The sequence below is a fragment of the Lissotriton helveticus genome, chromosome 3_1 (assembly GCF_964261635.1).
Source record: "Lissotriton helveticus chromosome 3_1, aLisHel1.1, whole genome shotgun sequence".
NCBI classification, from domain to species: domain Eukaryota; kingdom Metazoa; phylum Chordata; class Amphibia; order Caudata; family Salamandridae; genus Lissotriton; species Lissotriton helveticus.
In genome coordinates this window covers 1,487,986,609-1,488,002,051 of record NC_136061.1, presented here as the reverse complement: position 1 = coordinate 1,488,002,051, position 15,443 = coordinate 1,487,986,609, and the positions used below count along the sequence as shown (strand labels likewise).

The 15,443-nt window shown below is 42.8% G+C and overlaps 1 protein-coding gene across 2 annotated transcripts in view; it reads right to left on the bottom strand.

Moving 5' to 3' along the window:
• LOC144823539 (uncharacterized) overlaps positions 1 to 15,443 on the bottom strand; it is a 290,832-nt gene that overhangs the window by 265,346 nt on the left and 10,043 nt on the right. For both annotated transcript variants that reach the window (XM_078682142.1, XM_078682141.1), the window contains exon 3: positions 14,443 to 14,553. In XM_078682142.1, the coding sequence (XP_078538268.1) occupies positions 14,443 to 14,553 (111 nt within the window). The remainder of the gene's footprint in view (positions 1 to 14,442; positions 14,554 to 15,443) is intronic.

Below are 15,443 nucleotides of genomic sequence, written 5' to 3'. Positions count from 1 at the left end.
GAATAAGCAGTAATCCATAGGTTGGTTTGCAAAATTCCTTTCCAGTCGGGGTGCAAATTGTGGCCACTTTCTGCAAACGGAAAATTCGTACATCAGGCCCAATATTTGGAGCGGGACAGATTTTGGAAAGTAACTAATCCTGTGTAAAAGTTGCTCCACGGAACTGAAAGTGGACTCCACCTACCTTATTTTAAATAAACGATAACACCTATGAAGTATTCAATAGAATGGAGGCACTTTTGTAACATTTGTGGTCTGAAATGGAGACTAAGATAATCAAAACCTGTTGACAATCTGTGACCTTCTACCAGTGAGCTAGAAAGATGTTTTTGGGAGATTGCTTTTACCCACAATCAGAATTTTAAATCGAGGAGTATTAAGCTAGAGCTGTGTTCCTGGAAATCTCTACTTCCAATGCCCAGATGCTTAATGAAGAGAAATTCCACAGATTCAGCAATATTATGATGACCATACAAACCGTAGAATGGAAATAAAAGCAAAGACCGTAGGAAGTCCAGTGCTGAGACAGAAACCCAAATAACCATTTCCACTCTATGTATGTTAGTGATGGATTGTAAAGTGAGGCTTTGACACAGAAGACTCACCTAACAATTCATCTGGTTGTTTTCATTTACAGCAAGACATTACACTCAATCCATCATGGATGTATTTGGAGGAGGATAACCCTAAAAACTGGGTCGACTTTTAATTTGCTTGCAATAACATAATGCCAACAGCATATTCCACAAGGTCAATGGAGGGCAGCATGAAAGGGTCCATGGACCTCTGGTGGCCCATTTGGCGGTGGGAGTCTGTTTCTACAATTGTGTGTTAATTACTCAGTTTGTGATTCCTAATTTGTTATTACTTTAACTAATGCTGGTGTTGTAATTGGACAGCGATTAGATTAAGCATTAGCAGAAAACATCTTAGTTCTAGCCGTTATCTTGACATTTAGCAGACTCCATTTTGTATTCATGGCGGCCATTTTACTTGCTACATGCTGCCTCGTGCCGACCATGTGCTTTGTCCTATCTTCCTGTTCATGGTGCTTGAAATCTGCCCGGCAACAAGTTATATTTAGGATCCCCCACTTTGCTGCTGTCCGTTAGGGTTCACATCTGTTAGTGATTAGTTCCAGATAGGAATGTGTTTGTCAAGCCCTCAAGACTGTTAGCTCCTCCCACTGATCGATTGCGCTTCTCGATATTACCTTATATATATATACATAAATCATGCTCTTGTGCTTTGCACCGCCTTCTTTTGAGCCGCTGTGCGGGTATAAATAAACCATGCTTTCTTAGCTCGTGGTGCTACTTCGTGCAATACCGAAGGGTACTGTTTGAACCGTAGCACCACCTCATGAGGTGTAATAAATGTTACGTTTTCTATTCCAGTTTCTGTGCCAACTTCTTTCTATTGGTCTGAGGACTTTGTGCAGAGAAGGGCGAACCCCTTGCACTAGCGGGTCTAGCTGAGGCCTGCTACGACAAATTGGCGCCCGACAGGTGGAGCTCATCGGCGACTCGGATGCCCGAAGGATTGGTCGTGACGAAGGTTTAGAATCTCGCTGAGGACGCGATTGTTGCCAGAAGAGACCTGAGTCTTGGCACCCAAGGCGTTTCTACCCTTCTTTCCGATCTGACCAGCCAGGTGGCGCCGGTCTTCGACTGAGATCTCTTCTGTTGGTTCACCGTACAGTGGCCGTTTGGTCGAATTTAGAACTTGGCAGTTGAAATCTGGACACCCTATGATTGGTAAGAGCAGTTTTGCGGCACCTACTACGGGTTTTGGATGCCCTTGTATGGTAAGGTAGTTTTAGGAACACTTACTGTGGCATATTTGTATTTGGAAAAGACTAGTCTATTTTGTACTTGAAAATCAGTAAGATACATGTGTTGCAACCCATATAGGCAGGCAATGTGAAGATTTTTCTTCAATAAGTTGAATTTGAACGGCGCAACGTACTAAAGGTACTTTATTTATTTTTTTAAACCTATTTATTATGCAGTTCATAGAGTGATCAAAGCTAATACAAAAAAAGTATATACATTGATCCTATTCAAAAGTACACATATATCATAAGCAAGAAAGTGAGCAAATGTTACAACCTAACTTGGGCTATCATTAGCTAAATGATCAATCATAGGCTGCCAGATTTTATACCCCAGTTGTTTTTTCTTCAACGATATAATACAATATAAATTAAATTCTAAATTAAATATGTTATAAAACTTTACCCGCCACATCTCATATGACGGTGCCTCAGCTTTCAACCACATAGAAGCGATGCATAATCGAGCAACTGACATAGCCATGAACAAGAAATACCGATTTTGATAATAAAGTGGCATACTGGCCATGTCCTTGCAGAGTCCAAACATCATCATTTCTCTGGATATCCGCACATCAGAATTTAAAACAGTTGACAAAAATTGGGCAATAGAAGTAAAAAAGGAGTTCAAACCTCTGCAATCAAAAATATATGTACAATGTCTGCTTTATCAGCTTGGCACCGATAGCATTTCCCATTATATATATTGCCCCACTTCCTCATCTTAGCCGGTGTATGATATAAATTAAATAACATTTGATAATGTTGAGAGCGTAGATTAGCTGTCAGCGTAATCTTTGCAGCCATGTCGATAGATACTTGAATCAACTGGTCAGAAATACCCAATCTGATATTCCATTTCCCCTCTTGTATAGCAATATCATTGCTTTGTTGGCTCAGCAAGCAGTTATATAAAATCCCTATCTTAACCGGTTTATTCAAAACTTCCAACAGGGCATTAGTACCATTGGATAGCATAAGCTGATGTTTTAAAATAAAATCTCCCACTGGTAAGTATTTAAAGAAATCACTCTGAGGTATCACATATTTTACCTTTAAATCATAAAATGTAACCATAGTACCAGCATACATCATATTTCCTAAACACCTGATACCTTTATCCGCCCAGGCCTTCATCTTACTATCCCAAAATATAGGAGGTAGTAATTCTGTTGAATCACAAGGTGTGTAGTGATTAATGCGATTAAGAGGAATTATTCTACGCACCGCCCTCCAACCTTTAAATGCTGTTAATATAATCTTAAATCTTGTTCTTTTATAATAGCTTGGCTCAAGAAAGCGTAGCATCATTTGTCGAGATTGGCAGCCTAATAGCATTGAGTAAATGTTAGGGCTATCAAATACATGTGTCTCACCCCCACAAATCAAAAATGTCATGTTTTGCAAAAGGCAAGCAAGATAAAAAAAGAACAAAATTCGGGACTCCCTAACCACCTTTTGAGAGCGGCAATGTCATAAATTTGGATGCTCGACGAGGGGATTTCCAGCTCCATAAAAATCTATCAGCTATAGATTGAAACTTCATTAATTGTGGACGTGGCAGCTCAAGCGGTACAGTCCAAAAATAGTACAGTACCCTGGGTAGAATACAGATTTTTAAAACATTTTGCCGCCCAACTAGTGTTAAATGTAAGCATTCAAACCTCTCCAACTGGCGCTTAACAGACTGTAAAATATCAGTCCAATTCACAGTGACTAATTCTAAGAGCGACATCCTAATTTTGATTCCAAGATACTTTGCTTCAGTAGTAACACGCATGTCATTAGGAAATAGCCCATTAGTACAGACGACCTGGGTTTTAGCAATATTCAGTTTGAACCCTGAAGCTTTACCAAATTCACTAGTTATAATTTCAATTTTCCCCAATGCTTGTTCCGGGTCAGATGTCACAACCGCGATATCATCCGCGTAAGCTAAGACACGCACAAAATTGCCCCCAATAGCCATAGATTGTATACCCTGAGAACTTTCTAACATCTGCAACAATGGTTCAATGTAAACAGCAAATAATAGCGGCGAGCATGGGCATCCCTGCCATCTACCCCTAGTGATATAAACAAATGTACTTTAAGTGCTACTTTGTGTATAATACTGCATATTTTGCATTATTTTTGGCATGCCTGTTTTTAGCGCACTTCGAAGGTTGTGTTGCTTTTGTAATGGTACCAGCCTATGGCTTGAGGAATCGCAACCGGCTCCCCCAGAGGAGACGCCTTATAGACACATGTACGTAAAATTTGGTCTTTCTGCCATAATGTACAGCACGTTGTGGCACAAATACACCAAAAAGGATCCTGAATTACGTTGGCCTATGCATGGGTCATTTGATGCACGGAAGATTGAGTATGTGGAGCAATGTATGTTTGAGCTGAAGTCTAGACGTGATATGTTTGAATGTGTGCGTATGTGGGAGAAAGAAGAGCGTCAACAAGCGAAGCGTGAACAAGCATTGATTGAGAAAGAGCAGCAAAAGAATGTGTATGAGAAAGCGTTGTAGTTGAGAAAGAAAGAAGTGAAGGAGTTGAAAGAAAGAGAGGAGAAAGAACACAGGTTGCAGGTATCTGGCCAATATCCTGTCCGACAGCCTCTCTATCCTGTCCTTAATAAACCACAAGATGATTTTTTGTTATTAGATCGACCTCCACCTCTGTATGCCGTTCCGTCCGCTCCGGCCGAAGGCGGTGAGGATTCTAACGCAGATCAACGAACAGCGCGGGACACTCGATCTATGCTGTCTGTTCAGCGTGCGGCCGATATCAGACAGGCTGCTCGTAAAGCATTACGTAGCACTGATTCTGCTCCCTATCTTTTAGCTAGTATACAGGGATGGTCAGAAAAAGAGCAAATATAATTCACTGAGACATTCGCCTCAGAAGTTGTAGAATTGTTTCGGAAATTCTCTCCAACTTTAGAACCTGATGATGTAGCAGCTGACTGTAAAAACATACGTGATGGTCTTTTTGTTTTCCCTCAGGTGGCTGACACGATTAGACGGTTGGTTAAATTACGAACTGAGGCGGTTCACTTGAAGGAAAAGAAAAAACTTGCAGACGCAGCTGCGCAGCACAATCCGTCCGGAGAGTCGCAGTCTTCTATCTTCGGAACAGATAAGACAATGACAGTCGATATGAGGCCTATGCGGGAAGCCGCACCGTTGTATGTTCCTCCTAAAGGAGCGGGTGACAGTGATGATAAAAATTCTGTTAATGCTAAAGGATATTTCATTTATAATTGGGTGTATACTCCTTGGAATAGAGCAGATGTAATGGCACTTAAAGCAGCATTACTCGATCCACCTAAAAATCCAGCCGCTTTCTATGAGGAAGTTGAAGACGCTATAAATTCCTGTACCATGACCCTATGCGATATAGATTTATTTTTCGGATTAATATTACCACCGGATATGAGGAGGACCGTTCGTAAAATCGATGATCGTGTTACTTTTGGTGCCGAATGGAAGGAATTAGAACAATTGGATGTGGAGAGGGTGCCTGCTCAAAAGCCACATAAGTTAATATTAGATCTCCCCGCAGCAATATTAACTAAGCTTAAAACAGTTAATCCCCCTAAAAAGATAGATTGGACTGTTTTGGCATCGTGTAAACAAAAAGTAGATGAATCGGTTTCTGATTTCTTTACACGCTTTGAGGAAGCTTTTCATGATTTTAGCGGCCAGTCTTTGACGGATGATACAGGCAGACATCTTTTTGTCGATAAATATGTTACGAATCTGTTACCAGGGATAGCTAGCCGCTTAAAAGCCAGTGAAAGTTCTTGGACTACATCTTCTCCAGCATCTGTTTTGACGATGGCTCAATATTATGAGCGTCAAGAATTAGAAGCAAAAGGTAACAAAGAAAAGAAATCTAAAGATTTAAAAACGAAAGTCATGTTAGCCCAAGTTTATGGTCCGCCCTCAAGAGGCTATGATAGAGGCGGACGTGGATCCTTCAATCCCCCCATACTCATACGAATCTGTCCATTAATCGTTGTGCGTATTGTACGAAATTTGGTCATTAGATGGCTGATTACCCAGTGTTGCGTGCCCAGCAGAATTCACGAGGGCGGGGACAAATGAGAAATCGTTCAGGTTTTTCAGGGTCTAGGGGAAATACGAATGATCGTGCTCGATTTGATACTAATGTGCGCACACAGGATGGGTTCAATACTTTTGACAGACGAAATCAGTATCAAATGTCTGATTATGTTCAGCCTGACCTTTACGATTCTGTTCATGCATAGGATTGCCTAGGATGGGGTAAGGAATCAGTTGAAGTTCCAGTAGATCAGACGGGTCCCTATGTTACAGCACATGTTTTGGGTTCTACTGATTGGTTTCTGGTTGATACAGGAGCTACTCGTAGCGCTTTGTCTAAACAATTGGTTCCAAGGGCTCCCCCGTCTGGCGTAACTATTACTTCGATAGGTTTCGATGGAACACCTTCCCTTAGCCCATTGTCACAACGACTTGCATTTCATGTTGATAAATTTAGTGCTCCATGTCCGTTTTTGCTTTCTCCAAACACACCTGACAATATTGTGGGCCTTGATATGCTGAAGTATTTCAGAGCCACAATACGATGTTCTCCTAAAGGAGTGCGTGTCATTTTGAATGATAATCATTCCGTGCCTGACAGAGCTTGTCTTTTTAAAGAGGATATTGCATTGGCTCCACTCCCTAAAACTTTGTGGGCTACCTCAGACACTGATGTGGGTCAAATGGTTATCCCACCGGTACACATTAGTGTCAAGGAGGGAGCTGTGTTACCTCGCTTGCCTCAATATAGGATTTCACAGGAGGGTGAAGAAGCACTCATACGAATTGTACATGATCTCATTCAAGTTGGGATTGTTGAGGAAGTTCCATTTAATGTTTGCAACAGCCCGATTCTTCCAATTTTGAAAAGAGACACTGACACTCGAGTTTACAGATTTATCATAGACTTGAGAGAGGTAAACAAGATTGTTGTACCGCAGTACCCTGTGGTTTCTGACATTACAACACTTCTTACTTTGGTTCCCCCGACTGCCACCATGTTTTCTGTTATAGATTTGAAGAATGCTTTCTTTTCGATCCCTATTCATCCTGACAGCCGATATTTGTTCGGTTTCACTTTGAATAATCGATCGTTTAGATTTTGTAGAATTCCTCACGGCTATACTGAGAGTCCGAGATTTTACAGTCAAGCATTGAAAAGAGAACTTGATTCTTTTGTATTGCCCGAGGGTGTGGCTCTCATACAGTATGTCGATGAAATCTTGCTGGCAGCCGACACCCCAGAGCAATGCGAAACGTGTACTCTGTCTTTGCTTTCTTTCTTGCTTCACATCCTTGGCTAAGGCCTTTGAGGATAAGATCACGACCATCTTGAGCAACCTAAATCCTATGACACCTGAGGCTGCTCCTACTCCTTCATTGGAGTTGGAGGCTGGGAAAGCCAGGCTGGAAAGCTTCCCGCTCCCATCCTTTGCGGAGTTTGGTGCCTTAGCGGATAGTGTTTCCTCTGGGTCCCCTCTGGATGTAATCCCACACAAAATCTGGAAAGCTTTTCGAGAAGAGCTATACTCTCCTCTCCACGCAATTTGTTGCCAATCTCTGAGCTCGGCCCAGGTCCCGGAAAGCTGGAAACTAGCAGTGGTTTCCCCTTTATTGAAGAAAGATTCACTGGATCCCCTCTGTCCCGCCAATTACAGACCTATATCGTTACTTCCCTTTCCGATCAAGATCTTGGAAAAACTGGTCACAAGACACCTGTCCAGTTTTTTGGAAGGTAACCAATGTCTGGACGCGGCGCAGTTTGGTTTCAGACCAGCGCACGGAACCGAAACAGCATTGGTGACTGTCTTGAGCGACCTTCGTTCGCGTGCCGACCATGGACGAGCAGCCTTTTTAGTGCTGCTCGACATGTCGGCAGCGTTCGATACGGTCAGCCACGCCATCCTGATCAGGAGATTGGAGGAGGTGGGGGTGACGGGCACCGCCCGGGATTGGCTGGTTTCATACCTGGCCAATAGACACCAGGTGGTTGCCCTCCCCCCCTATAAATCCATCGTTAAGAGGGTTGGTCAGGGAGTACCCCAGGGCTCGGCCATCAGCCCCATCCTCTTTAATCTATACCTCCGCCCCCTGATCAAGTTAATAAAAACATTTGGCATCTCAGTCACCAACTACGCTGATGACACCCAGCTCATTTTCTCCTTTGAAGGGGAGAATGCGGTGTCTTTGGAGACCTTCCACCATTGCATGGTCACCACGGCAACATGGCTGAGCAACAACTCGCTGCAATTTAACAGCACTAAGACAGAGGTGTTACACTGCTCAGTGGACCGGGTCCCTCGATCTTTGCCACAGGACTTTTGGCCTTCCTCCTTTCAGGGCACGGCGGCAGTAGCAACCTCGGTTCGGAATCTAGGTGTGACAATGGAACCAAGTCTTCAATTGGACGGTTTCATTGACAAAACAGTATCCACCTGCATGGGCCTTTTGCGCTCTCTCAGGAAGATTCTTCCTTTGCTCCCTGTTAATGCCAGACCAGAAGTAGTGCGCAGCATTATCCTTAGCAGACTGGATTACTGCAATGCACTACTTCTGGGGGCACCTGTCACGGCGATAGGTAAGTTGCAAAGAGTGCAGAACTTTGCGGCTAAGTTAGCACTCTCCCGACGCCGTTTTGATTCCTCCTCCGTAGCTCTCAGAGATTTACACTGGCTTCCTATCCTTCAACGGATTGAATTTAAGGCGCTCTGTTTGGTTTTCCGGGCCCTACATGATTCTGGACCGTTGCCCCTGCGGGAGATGTTCACATGGTACATCCCCGCTAGAGCTCTCCGGTCTGCCTCCGCCTACTTGGCGGTTGTTCCCAAATTCCAGAGAAAGCGAATGGGTGGCCGCTCTTTTGGGTTCACGGCATCCAAATTGTGGAACGACTTGCCACTATCGCTTAGATGTGTGGGAGACCTCCTTTCTTTTAAAAAACTTTTAAAAACTCATTTATTCCCCAGGTTAGGATAATTCCTTTCTGATCCTCCTCTTGATTGTGCTTCAGGACCTGTTAGATCTCAGCGCCAGGATGCCAGTTGGGTGACAGCAAGCGCTTTACAAGTGTGTTATACATACATACATCATAAAGTGTCACGAAAGAAATTGCAATATTGTAGACCAAAGGTAACCTACTTAGGTCACCTTTTGTCTAAGGAGGGACGTGCATTGACATCAGATCGTATACAAGCAATTTTAGATACTCCAGTACCTACTACACAGAAAGAAGTGCGTGCATTTCTTGGTCTTACTTCCTTTTGCAGGCAATGGATTTTGGAGTTTTCATATATTGTTAAGCCTTTGTTAGCACTTTTGACAAAAGACACTCCCATACCCCTTCCATGGACAGATGAATGTGAAACTGCTTTTCGACAGTTACGACAAGCCCTTTGTTCAGCACCAGTGTTAGGGACACCAGATTACGCGAAGCCTTTTACACTTTACGTGCACGAGAAGGATGGATGTGCATTGTCAGTTTTAGTCCAGTTACATGGTGATAAGCAACGTCCTTGTGCTTATTTTTCAGCAGTTCTTGATCCTGTTGCCCGAGCATTACCTGGGTGTTTTCGCTCAGTTGCGGCAACGGCTGTGTCAAAACGACAGAGTGAGGGAATAGTTTTGTCACATAAGTTGTTAGTGTTGGTACCCCATAAGGTTGATGCCCTTTTGAATCAAACAAAGACGCAGCACTTAACTAGCCCTCGTCTGACAGGATATGAACTGACATTGATAGCTCCTCACATTACATTGAAGAGATGTGCAACTTTAAACCCAGCTACTTTGTTGCCGTATCCGGCGACTCAGCCTCAGTCGCAAGAAACACATGATTGTATATTCCTGACTGAGGAACAGACAAAGGGTCGCATTGATTTGCAAGATACGCCCCTTCCAGATGTGGATGGTGAATTGTGGGTTGACGGGTCTTGTTTGAAATTACCATATGGTACGACCCCAGCCACATTTGCAATTACCACGCTTGAAACAATAGTGGAGACAGCTCGCATACCACAGAAATCGGCTCAAGCAGCTGAATTGATAGCTTTGACACGAGCATGTGAGCTTAGTACTGATTTATGTGTAAATATTTAAATAGATAGCCGCTATGCTTTTGGAGTGGCACATGATTTTGGCCTACTCTGGAAGGAAAGAGGCTTTCTTACATCTCACGGAATGCAAATAATGCACGGGGATTTAGTGCATAACCGTTTGATTGCATTGACATACCCAAAGAAAGTAGCCATAGTGAAGTGTAGTGCGCACAAGAAAGTGACTGATAAGATTGGACAAGGTAATGCCTTTGCAGATCACGTGGCACGTGAAACTACGATGCAAAGAAGCACTACTTCCATGTATGTAGTGAAGTCACAAGCTGAGAGATGGCATGATGCTAGGCAAGAAGTACGAGAGATACAGAAATCTGCTTCTGTAAAAGAACGTGAACAATGGTCTGAAGAAGGAGAGTTGGATGATGAAGGTTGTTGGTGGAATAAGCAGATGGATAGATGGAAGCTGCCTTTAGCTTTTGTACAACCTATGGTTCAGATGGCACATGGGCTAGCACATGTTGGAGCTTCATCAATAACAAAAATGCTTACTCAAGTTTGGGAGCATCCAGAAATTGCTAGCATAGCTAAGAGAGTAGTACAGTCTTGTTTGATCTGTTTACAATACAATCCTGGAAAAGGGACGCGAGTTCCAGATGGAGGTTTTGCTACACCAACTGCACCTTTTGAAGTTTTGCAAATGGATTACATCCAACTTGAGCGTTGTAATAACTTGAAGTATGTTCTAGTGGTGGTCTGTGCCTTCAGTAAATGGATTGAGGCGTACCCCACAAAGGACAATACTGCTATCACTACTGCAAAGGTGTTATTGAAGGAATTCTTTCCGAGATTTGGTGTTTGCAGACTTATATGGAATGATAACGGACCTCATTTTGTTGGGGAAGTTATTAAATATGTCTTGAAGGGATTAGGAATTAAACAGAAGTTTCATGCAGTGTTCCATCCACAATCAGCAGGATTGGTGGAAAGATATAATGCTACCCTGAAGCTAAAAATAGCGAAAATTCAAGCTTCCACACATTTGACCTGGCCAGATGCCTTGCCACTGGCATTGTTGTCTTATCAGATCAGTACCACATTCTAGAACGGGTCTTACTCCTTATGAAATTGTATTTGGACGACCCATGAATATTTGGGGAGTTCCAAAACCGAGTTCTGTGTATGATGTACCTTGTGTCTTGATGAATGACTATTTGGCACAGTTAACCGACAGCTTGGTTTCTATTCATCAACAGGTTCGAGAAGCACTTCCAGACAGATCTACAGGTGAAGGCCATGAACTCCGTCCTGGCGACCTTGTGATGATCAAGGCGTTTGAGAGGTCAAGCAGCTTGGAGCCGAGGTGGCGCGGACCAGAACAAGTCCTCCTGGCCACAAGAACAGCGGTACGAGTCATCAACAAAAAAAACTGGGTGCATAGTACCCACTGTCGAAAGGTATCGTCGACCTTGGAGGAACCTACTGTGCTGACCGATCATCGAGAGATCTTGACTACGGAGAAAGGCCCTGCTGTATCACCTGACGAATCTGCAGAGTTCTTCCCGGACCACATGATCCCTGGAGCATCGCGATACAACTTGAGACCGAGGAAAGAATCTACAGTGTTTTGAGAGAGACAGGTTGAGCAACCGCCCTGGGTAGTGGAAACGGAATGCCGATATGACAAGGGGGGGGGGGGATCAGCCCTGCGTAGTGTAGTGACACCCGTCTTGATCTTCGGTGAAGAAAACAACGTCTACCCAAGAGCTCCTACGACTATTTTTTGTTTTGTTTTTGCTTTTAGAGAGAGTTGATTTTTGTTGCTATGATGAATAAACAGAAGAACATTTTTGGTGTTATAGGTGTTTTTGCTGTTTTGACAATTATAGCAGTAATCACTTGGTCTGTTGAAATGATGGCTCCTGCTCATGAGTTTTTTGTGGTTACTACTCCAGTTCCAGAAGAGCATCAGCATTTTACTCTTCCGTATCATGAGCAGAAGCACCGTCAATCTTATCTCAATAACACGTTTGTTCAGATGCTTCACCACACCCACAATGCTACGAACACTACTAATTGTTGGGTATGTGGAATGCTTCCAGCTCATTAAAAGAAAGGAGGAACACCTTTTATCCCACTACCTTTCTCGCATAATGGTTCTTGTCGAGCCTGGTACACTCTTTTGTTTGCAACTAGAAAACCTGCAGTAGGTGGACTTCTTTTCCGTCTGAATAAGGAGTGTTATCAGGACAAAGATGGGTATCCTCAAGCAAATGGAACTATATGGGAATGGGAGGAATACCGACCGGACAATATTTCTACGCCATATGTTTTCACCCACACAAGAGACTTTGTCACAAGCAACCAATCTGTGATTACTGTCACAAGGACTAAAGCAGACTTATGTGTACAAAGTACTGGGCGAATCCCAGTTGGATTTAGTGATTGTATTACAGTATTGAATATAGATGGAATAAATGATAGCTCATTCTTAGCTTCGCATAACACATATCTAGTATATGGCAGTCATGGGTATCATCGACTACCAGTTGGGTGGTCAGGTGTATGTTATGTATCTTTTTTGTTACCTCCTGTTTTCCTGGCACCTGCGTCATACCATCGAGATTTTAAACTGTTTAGGAACATTTCATTAAATCGATACAAAAGGACAATAAGTACTGATGAAGTAGACCAGACAGATACTAGTCTACAGCAATATGTTGATTTTAATTTGGGTCTGTTTTCTTTTGTGGGCGCTGCATTAAACAGCAGGAAAGTGCGACGATTAACTAGGGTTGTGGAAGCAGTCACTAATCATACTGCTATAGCACTTGGAAATATCACTGAAGAATTACAAGTTGCCAGAATTGTAGCGCTCCAGAATAGAATGGTGTTAGATGTGATGTTAGCCGATAGAGGTGGTGCTTGTAAAATTATCGGTAGTAGTTGTTGTGTTTTTATTCCTGATAATTCGCCCTCAGTATATGATGCAATTCTTAAACTACATAAGATAGCTACAGACATTCACAGTAAGAATGGCACCTGGTCTTTTGCTGGATGGTTTTGGGCTCTAGTCTCTGCCTGAGGTTGGAAATTACTGACTGTTCTCTGTATTGTAATTGCAGTGATTTTCACCTGTTGTATGTGTATCCATTGTGGCCCAATGCTATGTTCTATGTGCATCACTGCTTGTATACCATCCAAGAATAATGCCATAGATGTAAAAGCACAACACATGTTAGATAAAGAAGTAGCTGACATGATGCGTATAGATATACAGGATGAATATTTAGATTACCCCAGAAGAGCTTATGTCTTCAGCTAATGCTGAAAGGGTCGTCTGTTGTAATTTGACAGCGATTAAATTAAGCATTAGCAGAAGACATCTTAGTTCTAGCAGTTATCTTGACATTTAGCAGACTCCATTTTGTATTCATGGCGGCCATTTTACTTGCTACATGCTGCCTCGTGCCGACCATGTGCTTTGTCCTATCTTCCTGTTCATGGTGCTTGAAATCTGCCTGGCAACAAGTTATATTTAGCATCCCCCTGTTTGCTGCTGTCCGTTAGGGTTCACATCTGTTAGTGATTAGTTCCAGATAGGAATGTGCTTGTCAAGCCCCCAAGACTGTTAGCTCCTCCCACTGATCGATTGTGCTTCTCGATATTACCTTATATGTACATAAATCATGCTCTTGTGCTTTGTACCGCCTTCTTTTGAGCCCCTGTGCGGGTATAAATAAACCATGCTTTCTTAGCTCGTGGTGCTACTTCTTGCAATACCGAAGGGTACTGTTTGAACCGTAGCACTACCTCATGAGGTGTAATAAATGTTACGTTTTCTATTCCAGTTTCTGTGCCAACTTCTTTCTATTGGTTTGAGGACTTCGTGCAGAGAAGGGCGAACCCCTTCCACTAGCGGGTCTAGCTGAGGCCTGCTACGACACTGGTTCGATGATCAAAGTAATTCCACCATGATTTTCTAGAGTCTCATACCATCTGGGAGTCACAGATAAATCTACTACGGCAGTATGGAACCAAATTACTGGGACCTAAATACAGCCTGCAAAAATATAGTATGCTATTATTTACAGAAATTAGGCCATACAGTAATTAGTAGTAGAAAATCTACACCTGATAGAGCTATCTTTTTGTAAACGATATTTAGGCCACAATATTTATGTTGGATTATATTTTGGTTATAAATATTCTGACACACAACCCACTGGTGCAGAGGAGTTGCACCAATTTACCATGGCATTAAGAAAATGAATAGAGATACTTTCCTCACATTGGAAACGAGGCTACTTATCTGGAGTGCAGAAGGAACCTCACAAAGCTATGCGCTTTGCACAGCAAAAAAGTCTAACTGTATTCTTACAAATTCAGCCCATAACTGTGTCAAGCACTACATATTTTCTTTTCAAAACAATGTGATGGGTGACAAGAATACAAAATATATTTTCTTATATGTTCAACTAACACCCTTGGCACGTTAACTTACCTGACAAACAAATTATACTGTCCTTCATGTCCACATCTTGAATATCCTTTGAGGATATGTGTTTCTTTTGTTTAGGTTTTAACGCAAAGATAGAGGTTGCGATTACAGGTCCTATTACAAAAAGAAAACTGGTCTTAATACAAGTTATTACAACTGTGGTATGGAAATCATTTACTGCATTGACAATTAATTGTTTTCCACAAACAAATACAACACCAAGGATGTAAATTAAAGAATGATAATACCAATTGTCTCTATAATGGCAATATATTAAAGCTCTGCAATTCCGAGATGGGGTTCTGATGTCACCAACTCTAGGACCGCATAAGAAGCCACAACAGTAGCCACAAAATATCTTTTATGAGCAGAATGTTTCAGCAAGGTATGCTACTGTTACATCGGAGGCGTTACTTCAAGAGACTTTCTATTGTAAGTAAGTACACTGAGTATGTACCTCGCATCCAGACTGATTTGCATACAGCCATGTCCCAGACTGATTTGCATATAGCCATGTCTGAACTGGGCAGACTGATTTGCATATAGCCATGTCTGAACGGATGGCTTGGCAGTTCGGGCTGGACTGTTCCCATGAGGCACAGGGTCAGACTGATTTGCATATAGCCATGTCTGAACTGGGGTGGCAGAGTGGGCTAAAGAACGGTGATGGATCAAACCCAGATCTTTTGACTGGGTGTGAGTGTTTGATTGGTTCAGATGCTCCGTCCATCACCACCCCCTTTTGTACCGCTTTGGCCGCCATAAGTGTGGCAGGGTATGCTCAGTCGTGAGTCCCTTGCTCACTTTGCCACTGGATTCAAGCAAGCCGGGCTGAAGACGGCTGTAATGCCAGAAACTGGTCCTCGGAAGCTTGTTTCCGGTCCAGGGAAGGCATGGCTTGGCAGTTCGGGCTGCCCTGTTCCCATGAGGCACAGGGTCAGACTGATTTGCATATAGCCATGTCTGAACTGGGGTGGTAGAGTGGGCTAAAGAACGGGGATGGA